Source organism: Felis catus, chromosome D3 (genome assembly GCF_018350175.1).
Source record: "Felis catus isolate Fca126 chromosome D3, F.catus_Fca126_mat1.0, whole genome shotgun sequence".
In the NCBI taxonomy this organism is placed as follows: domain Eukaryota; kingdom Metazoa; phylum Chordata; class Mammalia; order Carnivora; family Felidae; genus Felis; species Felis catus.
In genome coordinates this window covers 27,434,604-27,451,629 of record NC_058379.1, presented here as the reverse complement: position 1 = coordinate 27,451,629, position 17,026 = coordinate 27,434,604, and the positions used below count along the sequence as shown (strand labels likewise).

Below are 17,026 nucleotides of genomic sequence, written 5' to 3'. Positions count from 1 at the left end.
TCACTTGATCCCAGTCAAACCTTCTGTCCCAACCCGCACTTCTCAGAAAGCCACTGAGGTGGGTGTGCGGCTGATGGTGGATGCCGAGCAGACCTACTTCCAGCCAGCCATCAGCCGCCTGACACTGGAAATGCAGCGCAAGTTCAACATAGAGAAGCCGCTCATCTTCAACACATACCAGTGCTACCTCAAGGTATGGCCCCTGCCTACTGCCCCCCACCTCCGCCACCGGTCTGCAGGTGATGCCCCTCACTTGAGTCCTGTGCTGGTGCTGGGAGAGGCCTCTGCCTGAGTGTGCCAGCCTCTGAGTGGGAGGAAAGGCCCCAGGACTCTGTTACCGGCTGTGTACTGGCCCCTTCTCTGGGCCTTAGATCCCAGACAGGGTTTTGAAGGGGTAGAAGGAAGATGAAGGAGGCTTTTTGCAGTCTGCTTCATGTGCCTTAATCCCTAAAATTTGAAGGCCTCATGAGTAAGTTTTTTCCTGCTGTTTTTATTTCCTGCCATTTTTTAGTTTGGGTCCCTCTGAGGATCAGATGAAATCTCTGGTCCCCTTCCCACAAAGAGACTTGCTGAGAATCTTGCATGTACCTCAGGGAGCCCAGGGTGTTTGAGGGTGGGGTCGCTGAGCACAAACCTGGGCTGGGCTGCGCTGGGACCAGCCAGGTATTTGGAGGAGATGGTGTGGGATGGGTGTCAAGGCTCTATGGCCGGGGGAAGTGGGTGGGTGGGTGGGTGGGTGGGTGGATGGGGCAACATCCCTTGGCCCTGAGTCAGCCCGAGAAGACTCCGGAGAATACCGTGGCTGCTGGCACCTAGTCTGTCCCCCAACAAAGTTGTCCTCAGGCCACACTGAGGAGTCACCATTTCTTAGAGATGGAGGTTGGAGGGCCTTCCTCACTCACACTTGTCTCCCTGCTTCCCTGAGCACCTGGGCCTCAGGGGACACAGGCTGGAGGGGGCCCCATCCTGGTTAGCAGCAACTTTTGGCCCTGGTCCCACAGGACGCCTATGACAACGTCACCCTGGATGTGGAGCTGGCTCGCCGTGAGGGCTGGTGCTTTGGGGCCAAGCTGGTGCGGGGTGCATATATGGCCCAGGAACGCGCCCGTGCCGCGGAGATTGGCTATGAGGACCCCATTAACCCTACGTATGAGGCCACTCATGCCATGTATCACAGGTGCGCCAGCCCTTCTTGGCCCCTGGGGGCCTCATGGCTTCCTGGGGAGGGGAATGACAAAACAGGGCAGGGGTGGTGGAACTGACCTGACGTGACCCCTATCTGACTGTGGAGCAGCCTAGTGTGTCTGAAGCCTCTGTAGGAGCAAGACTTCTGTCCTGAGACCAGAGCTGATTATCTTCTATGCTTTTTATTTTTTGAATCCTCAGCTTTTGTTTTACCCTTTCTAAAAACTTTTAAGGTGGATTTTTAGTACAGAAAAGTCTACTGAATAAAACTAAACTGGCCCAGGTCCCCCAGCCAGCTCTTGTTGACACTTAGGACAAGAGATCCCTGAGCAGCCCTCCTGCCTCGCATGCAGCCCATTTGCTTTCCAAATTACACACCAGGATCATCAACTGTTTCTACATCTGCTTTTGCTGTGTTTGTCTTGCTGACCTTGTCCTGCAGCAAGGACAGGCAGATCCCATGCTTTTTCTTTGTGAGGGTGTGTGTGTGTGTGTGTGTGTGTGTGTGTGTGTGTGTGTGTGTATCGCAAATAGACTCTGAGTGCCTTGGCTCCCGCTCCCTCTCCGGCAGTGCCCTGCTTTCTGGGAGTATCCAAGTGTGCCATGGGTATACCCACATCTGCTTTGGCATTGTGCATTCAGTCCTGTGCCCTTGCTTTTCCATGTAACACGTATTTGGATCCTCCTGTGTCAGCATGCCGGCCCACAGTGTTAACCCAACAGCCAGCAGAGTGCCCATCTTTGTGAGCTTTTGGTGGTTTGCTGTCAGGTCATTACAGTAGTGACTCATAGCACACTTTGCCCCTGTCTCCTGTACTCACGGGCAAAGACATAGTTGTCACATGTTCCTGGAAATGGTCATAAGGACACACACCATTGCTGCCAGATGGCAGAACCCTCACACTCTCTATGCTCAGGGAGGCTTCAATTTCCTTATGGACCCCTTCTGGAAGCAAAGCTCTATCTGTCCTGAGTGCACTGTGTCCCAGGTAGTCTCCTTTTGAATGTCTAGCCCCAGGTACTGCTCACGTTTTCTTTCTTACCTACGAGGTGTTGAGGAATGACAAGTACAGTCTTGGTCCCATTACCATGGCCACACTTGGAGTGGGCTTGCTGGACAGCCATGGGCCTGCTTGTGGCCTCTACAGGCTGGGGCTTACGTGGCACTCCCTTCAGGTGCCTCAATTATGTCCTGGAGGAGCTGAAGCACAATGCCAAGGCCAAAGTGATGGTGGCCTCTCACAATGAGGACACAGTTCGCTTCACGCTGCGCAGGTAGGCACCCTCTTCAGCTGTCTGGTGTTCCTTAGTGAGGGAAGGCTTGGGATGGGTGGTGTGGAAGCTATGCAGAGTGGTGGCATTTAGGGGTGATGTCTGTGGGATGAGCTAGAGTGGCACCTTTAGTGTCCTACAAGCTTCCTGTCTCCCCAGGTCCAGCTGGCCATTGGCACTGCAGTAGCAAAAAGGCTATTTGCAGTGACTTGGGTTTTTAAAAATTAATACCTGACTTATTGAAATTTCAAATCAGAAACTAAATTTCATTCGGTGATTTAAATAGCTTTCTGAAGTGCACAAATACAATGTGCAATGTCAGATCCCCTCAGGAAGCCTCCAGCATAATCATCTTATTTATAAATAGTTACTCTTAACATTTTAAACTGCATTTGGAACTTAATATAGTCTGTTTTCTCTTTAAGTGTGTGTCTTGTGGGGCAAAACTTTGGTAGAATCCATGCAAGTCTGATATAGGAATAAGGTGAAGTAAATTAAAAAACATTTTTTTAAATGTTTTTAAATTTTTGAGAGAGAGAGAGAGCATGAGAGGGGGGAGGGGCATAGAAAGAGGGAGACACACAGACTCTGAATCAGGCTCCAGGTTCTGAGGTGTCAGCACAGAGCCGGACACGGGGCTCGAACTTGTGAACCACAGAGATCATGACCTGAGCCAAAGTCGGACACTCAACCAAGTCACCCAGGTGCCCCATGAAGTAAATTCTTAAATATTCCAGTGTTATCACCATGTTTTTGTGTTTTCTATCTTAACCCAAGGAGCACCACATGAGGGGTCCTAGCCACTCCTCCTGCTCCCCAGTCTCCACCTTCCTGGGCTTGAGGCCCTACAGGAAGCACGGTGGCAGTGGCCTTGGTGGCCCTCGCCTTTTCCAAGAGCAAAGCAGGGCAGCCAAATTGTGGCCAAGCAGGGCTTCCAGAAGAAGCAGTGAATGAACAGCCAAGGCATGGCACAGCCAGCTGCCTGACAAGCTGACTCTGGTCACTCTACACCCATTTGGTGAAGCAGTGCTTATTCTCTGCTTGTGATGGCACTGCTTTTTCACAGCCTAAAATTGCAGCTGAAAACTATTTTTTTTTTTAATTTTTTTTTTCAACGTTTATTTATTTTTGGGACAGAGAGAGACAGAGCATGAATGGGGGAGGGGCAGAGAGAGAGGGAGACACAGAATCGGAAACAGGCTCCAGGCTCTGAGCCATCAGCCCAGAGCCCGACGCGGGGCTCGAACTCACGGACCACGAGATCGTGACCTGGCTGAAGTCGGACGCTTAACCGACTGCGCCACCCAGGCGCCCCTGAAAACTATTATTTTTTAAAAATTTTATTTAAATCCAAGTTATTTAACATATAATACTTGTTTCAGGAGAATTTAGTGATTCATCACTTACATATGACACCCAGTGCTCATCACAAGTGTCCTCCTTAATGCCCATCACCCATTTAGCCCATTCCCCCAACCCACTCCCCTCCAGCAACCCTCAGTTTGTTCTCTGTATTTAAGAGTCTCTTATGGACTGTTTTTCCTCTCTGTTTTTGTCTTATTTTTTCTTACCTTCCACTATGTTCATCTGTTACTTAAATTCCACTTATGAGTGAAATCATGATATGTCTTTCTCTGACTTATTTTGCTTAGCATAATATATTCTAGTTCTAGGGGCGCCTGGGTGGCGCAGTCGGTTAAACGTCCGACTTCAGCCAGGTCACGATCTCGTGGTCCGTGAGTTCGAGCCCCGCGTCGGGCTCTGGGCTGATGGCTCAGAGCCTGGAGCCTGTTTCCGATTCTGTGTCTCCCTCTCTCTCTGCCCCTCCCCCGTTCATGCTCTGTCTCTCTCTGTCCCAAAAATAAATAAACGTTGAAAAAAAAAATTAAAAAAAAATATATTCTAGTTCTATCCACATTGTTGCAAATGGCAAGATTTCATTCTTTTTGGTCGCCAAGTAATATTCCATTGTGTGTGTATGTATGTGTATATATATAATATACATACATACATGCATACACACCATATCTTCTTTATCCATTCGTCAGTTGGACATTTGGGCTTTTTCAGTAATTTGGCTATTGTTGATAGTGCTGCCATAAACATTGGGGTGCATGTTCCCCTTCAAATCAGAATTTTTGTATCCTTTGGATAAATACATAGTAGTGTAATTGCTGGATTGTAGGTAGCTAGCTCTATTTTTTAAATGTTTGTTTGAGATTGAGGGGGGAGAGAGGGAGAGAGAATCTCAAGCAGGCTCGATCCCACGAACTCTGAGATTGTGACCTCAGCTGAAATCAAGAGTCAGATGCTCAACCTACTGAGTCACCCAGGCATCCCTAGGGTAGTTCTATTTTTAATTTTTTGAGGCACCTGCATACTGTCTTCCAGAGTGGCTGCACCACTTTGCATTCCCACTGGCAGTGCAAGAGGGTTCCCCTTTCTCCACATCCTCACCAACATCTGTTGTTTTCTGAGTTGTTAATTTTAGCCATTCTGACAGGTGTGAGGTGGTGCCTCATTGTGGTTTTGATTTATATTTCCCTGATGATGAGTGATGCTGAGCATGTTTTCCCGTTAGTGAAAACCATGATTTCTAATGCACAGCAGTTGCAGCTATCAGGGTGGGGATGTGAGTGCTGAGGCCACCAGTGCCACCCAGGCCGAGTAAGACTGTGGTAAGTCTCCCTCCTGAGAGTCCCTGCCAGGATCAGGGTCTGGCTGTTTCTGTGGGATTGGTGAGGGGCTGAGTGGAGTCCTAGCTGGACAGGACTGCTCCACCTTCTTCCCTCCATCCCTGGGGACTTCCCAGCTGCTCATTTACTGCCTTGGATGCCCCAGCCTTGTGACTGGATGTCAGAGAGCCAGGGGTACCTTTTGTGCTTGGTGAAAAAAAAAAAATTCTGGTTTGATTTTTAAAACAGATGGTTTAAGTTGCAAATCTTAAAACCTGGTTTTCCCTTAGACTTAAAAAATATTGTTACTCCGTGATGGAAACTTGATCATCCACTAGATGATGTACACAAAGAGCCTCCCTGTGCCCCTGGCCTGGCACTTGGGAACCTGGACCCCTACACAAGTGGCAGGCCCACAGGGTCAGTGATGTACAAGTGGCATCTTCTTAGGTTTCAGTTATAAGCTCAGCAGGCTTTGCCTGACCACTCCCATTTTAGGTAGGGGTCACAGGTAGGCCACTCACCAGCTAGACAGAAAAGAGTGAAAGTTCTAAAGGTATAACCTGCCTTCAGAAGGGCTTCCTCTCTTCTGCTTTCTGAATCTTCCTGCCTAGAATAAGCCTGTTCTTGGCATCTTAGCCAGGGAGGCTTCTGCCCTGGACGCGGCTTCCTTTGTCTGAAGTGCCAGCTGAGTGCGCTCTCCTTTCTCATAGCCCCCAGGGCCCGTGCCACGCTCCACAAATACTATCATGGAGAAGGCTTGGCTCCTGCAGGACATGGTTCTGTGTTCCTGCACTGGGAGCTGGGGAGCCCATGGCAGCTTGGGCTTACCTTCCCTGACGAAATAGTGTGGGTCTCTGATGCCACATCAGGGAGCTCAGACAGCCTGTGTAAGCTTTGGCTGAGTGGCAAGCCAACCCAGAACTCAAGAGGCCTGAACAACAGCATGTTCTATGGGCCAGCAGTGTTCGCTGGGCTCAGCTGGGGACTGCTTCTGCTGGCCCTGCCCTGAGATCTGACTTGTATCTGTGGTCAGCTAAGGCCTGACTGGACCTAAATGGCTTCATTCATGGCTGGGGCAGCAAAGGGACTGCATCACATTTAGTTTCCTATAGGCCAGTGCAGGCTTTGCCACATGGTGGTCTCAGGCTTCCAGAAGCCCTGAGAGGGCAAGCCTTTGCCCACATCACATTTGCTCCTCTCTTTTTGGCCAGAGGAAGTCAGGAGGCCTAGCTCAGAAGCCAGGTGGAGAACCTTGCCTGCTGGGAGAAGCTGCAGTCACATGGCCTAGCGGGTGGAGAGGGGTCAGCAGCCACTTCTGCAGGAACCGCATGAATGTCCCCACCACTGCCAGTCAGGTGGGCAGCAACGTGGTGGCAGCCCTGCTCTCACAGGGTTCATGTTCCAGTGAGGGACAGAGATACTTAAATTGGAGACTGGGGCCACATGGTAGAGACCATGGCCTGCTTTAGAGTAGGTGGCCCCCACACTGGAGCCACTCTGACAGAAAGAGGGAGAAGACCTCTGGAGGATGATCCTCATGTGGAGGGCCGGGGTGAGATGTCCTCAATGCTCTAGGAGTGAGGGGCCTGAGACAGTGAGAAGAGGGGGACCCTGGAGACAGGGAAGCACACTGCTGGCCTGCAGCCTGGGTGCGTGTGAGGAGGACCCAGGCTAAACATGCCCTTGGAGGGAGGTGGAAGGATGAGGGCAGATTCCAGAGCGCTGGTAATTGAGTCTGGACATGTGGATACAGCAAGCTGGAGGTAAAAATATAAGAATCCTCAGTAAGTAGACATTGCAAACCTTGGAAATTTTTCTAAGACCATACAAGGGAGGTATGAAGTCAGGAGAGGGTGCTGGGCACAGTTGGGGGCCAGATGTTGGGCAGCACTAAGAGAAATGTGAGCCACATCTATTCTAAATGTTCTACTAGCCACATAAGAGATGACGTTAATTTCAGTAATACCTTTCAATTAGGCCAACATATCCAAAATATTACCTATATTCAGTATTTCAGAAAAACAATACATTCTTTTTTCCAGTTTTCAAAATCCCATGTGTGTTAAGATACTTCTAGCACATCTTCGTTTAGACCAGTTGACTTTCAGAGACTCAGCGGGCACCAGTGGCTGGTGCTGCTGTATGGGACAGAGCAGCCAGTAAGGGGAGGACAAGAGACCGGGTGGGACGGAGGGGATGTGGCACTGAAGGAGAGGGGCTCAAAAAGGGGTTGGAGGAGGGTCTTTTGATGGCTTACCCAGGCCAGGCTTTGGGGCAGGCCTGCCTCACTAGGTTAGGGCAGACGAGAGGGGAGAGGGAAGGGGCCATGGGGAGCAAGCATAGTGGGAGGGGGAGGCTGGCTGGGAGAGGAGGGAACTTGGTGGCCATGACCTGAGGTGGGACTTGCAGGACAGATGCTTGGTCTGGGCAGCACAGAGCCTAAACCTATGCCCCACCCTGCAGGGGATGGAAGCTAAAGTTTATGAAGATCTGGGAGTGGAAGTGGAGGGTTCAGAGCTAGCTCAAGTTGCCCTGGGGGCTCACCTGCCATCTTGTCTGTCTACAGGATGGAGGAGCTGGGCCTGCACCCTGCTGACCGTCAGGTGTACTTTGGACAGCTACTGGGCATGTGTGATCAGATCAGCTTCCCACTAGGTGAGCTGAGTCTCCCAGGGGAGCAGGGGTGGGGGAAGTCTAGGACTGGGACTCACTGCTTCTGCCTGTGTGTACAGGTCAGGCGGGCTTTCCCGTGTACAAGTATGTACCCTATGGCCCTGTGATGGAAGTGCTGCCCTACCTGTCCCGCCGCGCCCTGGAGAACAGTGGTGTCATGAAGGGTGCCTGGCGGGAGAGGCAGCTGCTGTGGCAGGAGCTCAAGCGGAGGCTCCGCACAGGCAGCCTCTTTCACCGTCCAGCCTAGTGCTCGTGGGGCACCACCACCCACCTTCAGACTTGGCCTTCAGATGCTCCCTTGCCTGGGCTGTGGCCTCCCAGGCCAATGCCACATTTATAGCCCAACCAAAACTTCATGTGGATTCACCTTTTTATGCCCAAGACTATGAGATCCACTGGAAGTCGGGCCTCAGTGCCCCTCTGGCCTCTGCCCAGGACATGGGCACCTAGACCATGTCTGATGCTTGCCAGAGCCACTGGGAACTGTCAGGGACTGCCCTTCAATAAGTGGGCACAACCCCATGACCTTGGACCCAAAGGACCACCTTCTGACAGAGTTCATCCAGCCCATACCGAGCCCCTCGGTTAGTCACCAGTGGGGAAGCTGGCCTGGTCAATAAACCACTATTCCTGCAGCCCTCAACTTCTTTCTTGCAATGCTTTCCCCCCTCAAGTCCTCCTGTGGGGTCAGCATCAAAGACAGAATGGTTCTGATGGCTCTGCCTCTCTGGCACCATGTGTCCCTGGGAGTGAGGCCCACCATGGGTGGAGTGGACCCACCAATCCTTCCTTCAGGCTGTATCACAGATTTGGCTATGTAGGGTGCTAGACACTCCCACCCCAAGAAGACAGCAGCGCCCCTGGGCACAGACCAATGCAGACAGGATGCTCCTGGGGTGGGCTTGCTGCTTCCCCACCCTGGACTCCCCCCCCCCCCCCCCCCCACTTGCTGCTCGGTGCCCTTTGCCCCAGTTGTCCTAATGACCCATCAGGCTCTTAGTATTGTGACCAGAGCTGACTCAAAGCTGCCTCCTCCCTCTAGTCCTCAGCCCCAGAGCAGACTAGATGTAGTCTTAGTGCCCTGGGGGAAAGGTGGTATGGCTTGGCCTGCAGCTCCATGAGGGAGCTCCAGAGGGGGTACCCCTGGGAGGAACCTCTGTGACATGGGGAGTGGGGGCATCTGCTGGCTCCTCCATAGGCCATGGAGCTACCAGGTGAGGGCCCCAGTCATGGCAGATACCACAGAGCTGTCATATAAGCCATGTGCAGGCCACACTGTGGCACCTTTATTTCTCTGGGCCTCAGAGGGCTTGGGCCTTGGAGCCTCTCCCATTGACTTGGGCTGCATCTGCCAAGGGAAGGGCTGAGACCAGAACAAGCATGAAGCCTGAAGCATGGCAGAGATTGGGTGCGCCCAGTGGAATGAGAAGGTGCTAGGACCTCCAGCCCTATTGTGCTCAGCTCTGAGGCATCCGATTAGCAGGATAGGCCCACTCTTCCCTTTACCATACCATCCTAGCTTTGGACAAAAGCAAAGGTGGATGGCAGGTGCAGCCAGAGTCCCATCTGGCCTCTCCTCAGAGGGTTGACTCCTCCTGCAGGCAGCTGGGAAGGTGGTGGCCAGGTTCCATTCAGCTTTCTGCTGCCTGTAGCAACTGAGGAACAGGGCTGTCTTCTCAGCTATGATGGGCAGCAGGTAACTGGCAGGGACCCCATCTGGTCACAGAGCTGTCTTCCCCGCCTGGCAGCCCCTCTGCTGCAGCTTCCGGATGAGTTCCAATAGGTTCATCTGCAGTGTCAGCTCCTGAGATGCAGAAGGGCTGCTGTGAGGCCAGCATGACACCTAGACTCTCCTGCACTGGCAAGAGCCCCAGGCAGAAGCCTCCTTTTCCCAAAGGCCCACAGGCAGCTACCAGGGCCTAAGAGTGCCAAGCAATGAACCCATGGGACTGACTTCCAGTGAATCCTGCCCATGGCTTGCCAGAAAGGGGAAAAAGTGGGGATGCCACCCCCAACAAGGCTGCAGTTGTCCAGGCTTGGTGCACATGGAGATGTATGTAGGGAGGAGATGAGGGTCCTGTGAGTAGCAGGCCTGGGGAAGGGGAGGCAGAGGCAGTGGGACTTGCCTTACTAATTTCTCCCTCCTCCCCTCCGTCTACACACCCTGGGCCTGGCTCCCCAGTGACCAATGATAAAACCCCAGAGGGAATTGGACCTTTGGGAACCAGCATCCCCTGGGCTGCACCAGGGCAGACCTGAGGCACTGACCTGTGGGTTGGTGGTCACATAGAAGCCAGCAACCCCTGCCTTCTCCAGTGTGCTCTGCTGGTCTGCCACCTTCCGGTCTAGCTCTAGGACAATCTTCTGGTCCATTGCCCGCTGCTCCTCACGAATCCGGTGTTCCACTGCCTGCACAGTGAGGGCAGCTCAGGGGCTTAGCCCCCTGCCCATCAATGCCTCAAACATACACTGGTGGCTTGCCACTTCCTTTAGCCCCCCCCCCCCCCCCCCCCCACCTTCCCAATCATTCCAAGGCCACTGATGGTGCCCTTATTGCACCAGGTTGCTCCCTCCTCGGCCACACTGAACCCTGGAGAAAAGTTCGGCTGCCCCACCCCAAATGTTCTCCCTTCCAGGACCTCCGGCCAGGTGTCCCTCCTTTGCTGTGCCAGACTTTGCCCAGCAATGACCGCTCAGGACCACCATGAGCTGGCCAGATGCCAGATCCACCTCTGCTTACTATCAAGTTGCCAACCACCTCTGTGCCTTTGCATATGTTCCCTCCCCATTGGGACTGCCAGCCAACCCCAGCTCAGCACCCCTTCCCTGCATGCCCTGGCTCGGGGCCGTCTGGGACCCTGCACAAATCCCTCCATGCACTCCTACCACCCATGGCTTCTCGGTTACATATGGGTCTCTTGGTTGTCCTGAGCAATCTGGGAACAGGACAGGCCTCATAATCCCGCCATTGCCCTTGCACCTCTAAAGCCTTGGGGCACAACGGCCTCCCACTCAGCACCTGCCCTGCACAGGCCCGGGCCAAGAGCAGCTGCAGCCCCAGGGAGCCGGGAATCATATACTTTTACCCAGTTCTGCCACATCCCAACCCCCACAGTGAAGAGCCATACTGGGGGCTCATCAGGTCTCTAGTGGACCACCCAAGCTGAGGCCCAGAGGAGACAGCAGCTCCCATTCCACCCTGGGCCCCGTCACCCTGCCCACACCCCTACCTCCAGCTCACGCTGCTGAGTTGCCTGGAGCACGGGCAAGTTGTGGGGTCGGCAGGCCTGCTGGGCTTCCTGGTGCTTTTGCCGCAGTGCCTGCCTGAGCACTAGGAGGAGATGAGACCAGAGAAGTCAGGTAGGTGGTGGGAGGTGAGATGGGAGGGGGTCAGGGAACACCTCTTGCCTCAGCACCTGCCCTGGCTGTCCCACCATGGGGCAGCCAGGACAAGGCGCAGACATGAAGCCCTGCCTGATGACCCAGCCTGCCCGAAGCCCTGCACTAGCAGCTGGATGGAGTTCTGGGGGATGCCCAATCCCCTAGCCTACTCAGTCTTTCCCTCAACCAGGGCAGGGCCATTCTCTAGCAGCGAGGATCGAGGGGACTCGGTACAAGAATGCAACAGAGGAGGGTGAGCGAGGGCAGGCTGGCGTAGGGGTGGGGCCAGGGCTATAGCCCGGGGTCAGAAGACCAACAGGAGTGGGAGACTGCGGTCTGGAGGCTTCTAGGTTCAGATGGCCACAGGCCAGCATTCCTGGGTGTGAGCTGCCCATCACCCATGTGATATATACAGAGATGTCCAGGAGACCACCCAGGCAAAGGTCTGGGAAAAGGAGGATGAGGAGTCATTGTGCCAAAGCATGGCATGGTCTCTGCTTCCAGAGGCATGGTTGTGTCCCTCCCTCAGAGCTGCCCTTCAGGGTGGGCAGACCTGCCTCACCCCATCCACCACTCCCAGAGGGAGTAGGACGGGCCCAAGGACGAGATGAGCCATTAGAGGTCCTCTGCTGGGGGCGGGGGGTGTCTATGTTACTTGGAGAGGAGTTCACCAAGGCCACTGACGAAAGCTCCTACAGTTGCCACTAAATCATACCATAAACATAAGCAAAGTTGTCTAGTCTGATAGGACTGGACTGAGGAGAAAGGTATCATGGGATGGAAAGAAACCAATCACAAAACAGAATATACAAAACTATATAGCATAGATCCTAGACCCATGTCAAATGGCTAGATCTCTCCTGTAAGGAGGGGTCCTCGGCCATAAGGAAACAAACCCAACACTAGGTCTTAGGCAGATACCTCTTAGCCAGTGGTTTGGCACCTGCTGTGCCCCGAACCTTACCAATCTCCTGTTTCTTGGCATTCTGTGTACACCTCAACAATGGCATTTATCACATTAAATGAGTGTGAAACCAAGAACCACCCTTGAGACACCTGCATACACACAAGGACAAGGAAGATGCTCCCTGGTTAATGTTTACACCACGTGGAGGCAGGATGGGAGGAAATAAATAAATGCAGGAACACGTTATCTCCTTCACTTTGTTTATCAAACATTGCTGCAAATCTCAGGACAACATCCAGCTTCCACTGGGTGAGACGAGAGCTGTGGCCACTGCCTGGCTTTAGCAGTGACCAAGAAAAGCAATGGCAGCCAATCACCACCACCTGCTGAGTCAGAGGGAAGGAAAAGCAGAAAGTCACAGGGTGCTCACCCATTGCTGGTGGCATCAAAACCTGTCCAAAACTTCTGAAGCACAAGTAGCAAGGTGTCTAGAGGATTATCAAAAAATCTTCACTAAAAGGAACCAGGACTCTGGAGAAACTGCTGCCCTCCCTGCCCCCCCCCCCCCCTTTATTATTCGGAGTGCTTTATTCACTCCCTGAACTAGTAATCTCTGTGGATAAACAAAGGTCACCCACATGAGAATGAGAACTACTTATTGACAGCAAGAGTAAGTGACCATCACTGCCTGCATTTTGTAGAGACTCAACCACAGGCAGGAGGAATGGGAAAGCTTTTTGGTGGCCAAAGGGAAAGGTCCATCCTGATGGGAGGCTGCTGAAGCTGGAAACAGACTGAGGCAGGGAAAGACAAGAAAAGATGAGTCTAAACACCTTCCTGTACCAGAAAGCAAGGGAGTGCTCCAAGAATGATGGGGACACATCAAAAGAACACAGGAGCCAGCCCAAGAGCTCTCCCACTGACTGTATGTGGCCCAATTTGAGCATTATAAAGAATAATGAGCTATGTACTTTGGATTTTTGACTGTATGCATTTTACACCTCAGTGGAAATGTTTACAAAGACAACCACTCCAACAGCAGGGAAAATGTAACACCAATTCTATAAAAACTTAAAAACCTGAAGAGAACGCTTCCCAACTCATCCTATGAAGCCAGCCTTACCCTAATACCCCATGCAAAGGCATTATAAAAAACTACAGATCAATGTTCATTATGAACACAGAAGCAAAAATTCTTAACAAGATTTTAGCAAATCAAATCCAACATAGACAAAAAGGATAATACATCCTGACCAACTAGGATTTATCCCAGGAATTACAAACATCAGTGTAATTCACCATAGTAACCAAAAAGCCGCATGATCATGTCAACAGATATAGAAAAAGGGATTCAACAAAATCCAATGTCGATTTCTGAGAGAAATGCTAATTTCTGCCATAAACGTTTAAGTTGCATATCATTGGGTCTGCAACTGCTGTCCAGTTTACAGGAAACAGGGTGGAGAAATGGTTAAATAACAGCATGAGGAAGCAATCTGACAGACCCAGCATGGGGGCATTCTCTTCAAAAAGTCAATGCCATAGTAAACGTTTTGAGACTATTCCAGGAGCAGAGACCAAAGTAACCAAATGCAATGCATAAACCTACACTGTCCTTACAGTCTGTGACAAGTTGGGTAATGTGACTGTGGACTGAAGGTCAGAAGACACCCTGGAATGATTAAATTCTCAGGATGCTGTCCCTGGTCACGTTGGAGTGTTCTTGTTCTAGGGCACTGGTTCTCAATCCTGGGCCAAAGTTGACCCCCAATGATGTCTGGAGACATTTTTGGCTGTCACTGGAGGAATATGCCACTGTCATCTAATGAGTAAAAGCCACGGATGCTGCTAAACATCCTGCAATGCACAAGACACTGTCTCACCATTAAGACTTGTTCAGCCACAAATAACAGTGCTGTGTTAGAAAACACCAGTCTAGAGGAATGCTGAAGATCCAGGGTGAAACCCTATGGTGTTGCATATATATTTAGAGGTATTAAGAACTTCGGCAAAATGTTAATTATTGAATCTACCTGGAGGGGATACAGGTATACATTATTCTTCCAACGTTACTAAATATTTTAACTTTTTTTTTTTTTTTTTTTTTAAATAAGTAAGTTTGGTAAAAATACAATAACAAAGGTAGGAAATCTCATGGGGGCAGGGAGAGCTGCCCAGCATACCTTGCAGGAAGGGGCTCCGGAGACCCCCCGAGTGGGTACGCCTGGGAGGAGCCAAGGGCTGAGGGTGTGGCTCGAGTGAAGAAGTTCTTGGTTCCAAAGGGTGACACAGGGCATAGTGCGGGTGAGGGGGCAGGGGTGGTGTGGGGCTCTGCGCCGCTGGAAGGGGAACTGACCCTAAAGCACGGAAGAACTGTCAACACTTTGGAGCATCACCGAGGGTAGTCAGCCGCTACCGCTGACCGCCACCACCAGGATCCGCCCACGGGCTGACCACACAGGAAGGCCTTGGGCCATCTTGCGTGGACGAGGGTGGAGACAAGGCTAAGTCTGGGCAGGGAGTGTCGATGTTATGCTGATGCGGGGTCGTGCAACTGACAAAATTAAACTGCCTTGACCTTTTTGTCACCAAAAAAGGGCTAGCGGTCTCCCCGCGCTTGACCTGGTCAATTTTAGGGTCTTCATCCGAGCGACACCCAGGGAAGGACTCGGCCTACACAGACACCGAGAGCTAAACTTCCGGAGGAGAAGCGTGCGTCGTCCCGCCTCCCCCGCGCACCTCGGTGCTCATTCTGTAGCCGCAGGCGCTGATTGTACAGGCTCTTCTCGGTGAGGTGCTGGATCTCCAGCAGCCCCTGCACGATCTCGAACACGGTGCCGTCAAGAAGCGCCAGGGCCAGGTCGCTGAGCGTGGTGTAGGACAGGCGCTGCTGGAAAGAGCTGCGGGCAGAGGGACGCGGTGAGCGCGGGCGGGACCCAGGGCCGCCTCAGCCGCCCGCTCCGCCCCACCCCACCCCACCCCGCGGCCGCGCACCTGGGAAGCTCTTTAACTAGGCTCTGTAGTGCAGATAGCAGCTGGTAGTGCCGCTCCTGCTGCCGGGCCCCATCTACCGCCTCTTCGAAGGCGCCACCGTAGCGCTCCATGGTGGTCGCGCCCAGCCAGCCGCCAGCCGGGGCAACCCGCGCCTCCTCTGCGTCAGGCCCGAGTGAGACGCATCCCGCCCATTTTACGACCATCTCGAACGCGGCGCGTCCCGCCCCCTTTTACGACAGTTGAGGCGGTGCGGCCCACCTCCTGCGCCCTCCCGTACGAGGCTCGCTCCGCTCTTACGCAGAGGTTCCTAGGAGGGTCCCTCATTGTCCCCGCCCCTTATCCTGCCATTTGGCCCACGCGACCTGAGGCATAACACCACAGCCTCGAAATCGCGAGATTTCGAAGAAGCCCACCCTGCCCGCCCTGAGTCGGCGCGGACCGAGGCCCCGCCCCACTGGGCTAACTCCGCGAGAGTGTGGGTGTGGTCCAGCGCATGCGCCTGTTGGGATGCCGTGTGGTTGCTGCTGTCGCAAAGTGTTTGCTCCTCTTTGCTCCCCTCAAAAGCGCTTGAGTCAGAGTCCCGAGCTCCACCAATACTAGCGGCGTGACCTTGGGGCATTTTTGTCACCTTCAGGCCTCAGTCTCCTTGTCTTCCACTCATGGGGCGTTTGGCCGGGTTACCTGTCAAGCGAGACCCCTCTCTCCCTCTCTGACACGGGGTCTGGGAGCTCCAGCAGCGGCGGTGCAGGAAGGGTCTGCGCGCTGGAGGAAGGATGGCGGTGAGTCCTTCGCCCTCCCCAACCCCAACACCTTCGTGGGAGGGCTCTGTTCCCACCCCCACCCCCCACCCCCTTATCTGCCTCCACCAGCGTCGTCAACATGTTGAAGAAAACCTGGCCCATAGCCTCAATCCAACATTGAGAATAAAAGTCCTGGAATCCACAATTAGACTCTTCATAAGCCACAAAAATATACAAAACCAAGTTTGGATTGCTGAATATCCTGCTGGACTCATGGGGGCAGGGGATTCCCGCCATGGAGAGCTAGCATCATGTCTTCATCTCAGTGGGAGAGTATTCAGTGCTGCCAAAAACTGGGAAGAGGCTGCTGTATAGCGAAATGCAAAAGTAGGTAGATTCATGAAGAAGACAACCAGAAAGAAGGCTTGTGTGGCCAACTTGAGCAGACAAATCCAACTGACTATGGATAGAATGCCCAGACTTTGGAGGAAAAACGCATGCTGACCCCCTGGGGGCTATGTAGGATCAGCACCAAGGAGAGGAGGCAGCTTAACTAGGGCATTTTCTGGGGTGATTGATTCCTTGAAGAAGACTCCTTAACCAAACTTTGGTCAGGCTCCCTTTAGCTCTCTTTTTAACTAGGCCTCATGCTTGGGCCCTGTCTTAAGCCTGCCTAGTCTAGTTGCAGCAAGAATCCTGGTAAGTCAGTTTAGAGAGAATTCGCTACCTTTGACATCTGATTGTCCTTGAAACCGATCAGATTCCTTGTCCCCTACTCTCCTATTCTCAAGAGGACCCATGTGGCTGGGCTGCAGCAACCAAAGGGAGAGTGCAGCGGGGTACATGTTACAGAGGCTCCTGAGGGATTGTCCTAAGCAGTAGGGAGATCTGAAGGTTTGGGGGCACAGACATGATCAGATTTGCCTTTCACAAGCCACTCAGTAGCCACCATGCTGGTGAGATGACAGGGCTTCACCTGGGTCAGGGTCAGGGGAAGGCAACACAGGGAGGTGGGGTTCTAGAGCCATCTGGGGTTGTACTGAAGTCCCCAGTTAGTCCTCACAGTTTTCTCCACGATGTTTCCTCAGTCCTGGCAGGAGTGGCTCTCCCTTCCCCACATGTGCTCTGAGTCTGGGGCCAGGAATGAATACAATGAATGAATGACAAGCACTCAGGCCAGTGCTGTAGAGTATGGA

The 17,026-nt window shown here is 52.7% G+C and overlaps 2 protein-coding genes across 11 annotated transcripts in view; one reads left to right on the top strand and one right to left on the bottom strand.

Moving 5' to 3' along the window:
• The window catches only part of LOC101100421 (proline dehydrogenase 1, mitochondrial), a 65,538-nt gene that overhangs the window by 15,954 nt on the left and 32,558 nt on the right, over window positions 1-17,026 (top strand). For 3 of the 7 annotated variants that reach the window (XM_045041980.1, XM_019814873.3, XM_003994942.6), the window contains 5 exons: window positions 47-193; window positions 1,002-1,177; window positions 2,362-2,460; window positions 7,702-7,790; window positions 7,868-8,443. In XM_045041980.1, coding sequence (XP_044897915.1) covers window positions 47-193; window positions 1,002-1,177; window positions 2,362-2,460; window positions 7,702-7,790; window positions 7,868-8,055 — 699 coding nt within the window. In that variant the 3' untranslated portion in view covers window positions 8,056-8,443. Of the gene's footprint in view, window positions 1-46; window positions 194-1,001; window positions 1,178-2,361; window positions 2,461-5,064; window positions 5,136-6,346; window positions 6,491-7,701; window positions 7,815-7,867; window positions 8,444-17,026 lie in introns of those variants that run through there. The other 4 variants (XM_011287910.4, XR_890916.4, XR_002147455.3 and 1 more) reach the window with 4 other exon arrangements.
• Window positions 9,057-15,336, bottom strand: DGCR6L (DiGeorge syndrome critical region gene 6 like). 4 transcript variants are annotated; one of them, XM_003994924.6, is made up of 5 exons: window positions 15,091-15,299; window positions 14,836-14,996; window positions 11,039-11,139; window positions 10,077-10,217; window positions 9,057-9,612 (listed from the first exon to the last, which is right to left on the bottom strand). In XM_003994924.6, exons 1-5 carry the CDS (start codon window positions 15,291-15,293, stop codon window positions 9,529-9,531), a joined length of 690 nt encoding a protein of 229 aa, XP_003994973.5. In that variant the 5' UTR covers window positions 15,294-15,299; the 3' UTR covers window positions 9,057-9,528. The 4 variants fall into 4 exon arrangements, with proteins under 4 accessions (XP_003994973.5, XP_019670433.3, XP_019670434.3 ...); XM_019814874.3 differs by lacking the exons at window positions 9,057-9,612; window positions 10,077-10,217; window positions 11,039-11,139 and adding exons at window positions 12,343-12,482; window positions 14,280-14,453 and having other exon boundaries at window positions 15,091-15,336; XM_019814875.3 differs by lacking the exons at window positions 9,057-9,612; window positions 10,077-10,217; window positions 11,039-11,139 and adding exons at window positions 12,343-12,479; window positions 14,280-14,453 and having other exon boundaries at window positions 15,091-15,335.

What these genes read in the sequence shown, in the direction of transcription:
- DGCR6L (XM_003994924.6), bottom strand. Translation starts at nt 15,293, where the DNA reads ATGGTCGTAAAATGGGCGGGATGCGTCTCACTCGGGCCTGACGCAGAG. An exon ending in CTAGTTAAAGAGCTTCCCAG is followed by an intron (nt 14,997 to 15,090) that starts GTGCGCGGCCGC and finishes CTCTGCCCGCAG; the next exon opens with CTCTTTCCAGCAGCGCCTGT. An exon ending in GCTACAGAATGAGCACCGAG is followed by an intron (nt 11,140 to 14,835) that starts GTGCGCGGGGGA and finishes ATCTCCTCCTAG; the next exon opens with TGCTCAGGCAGGCACTGCGG.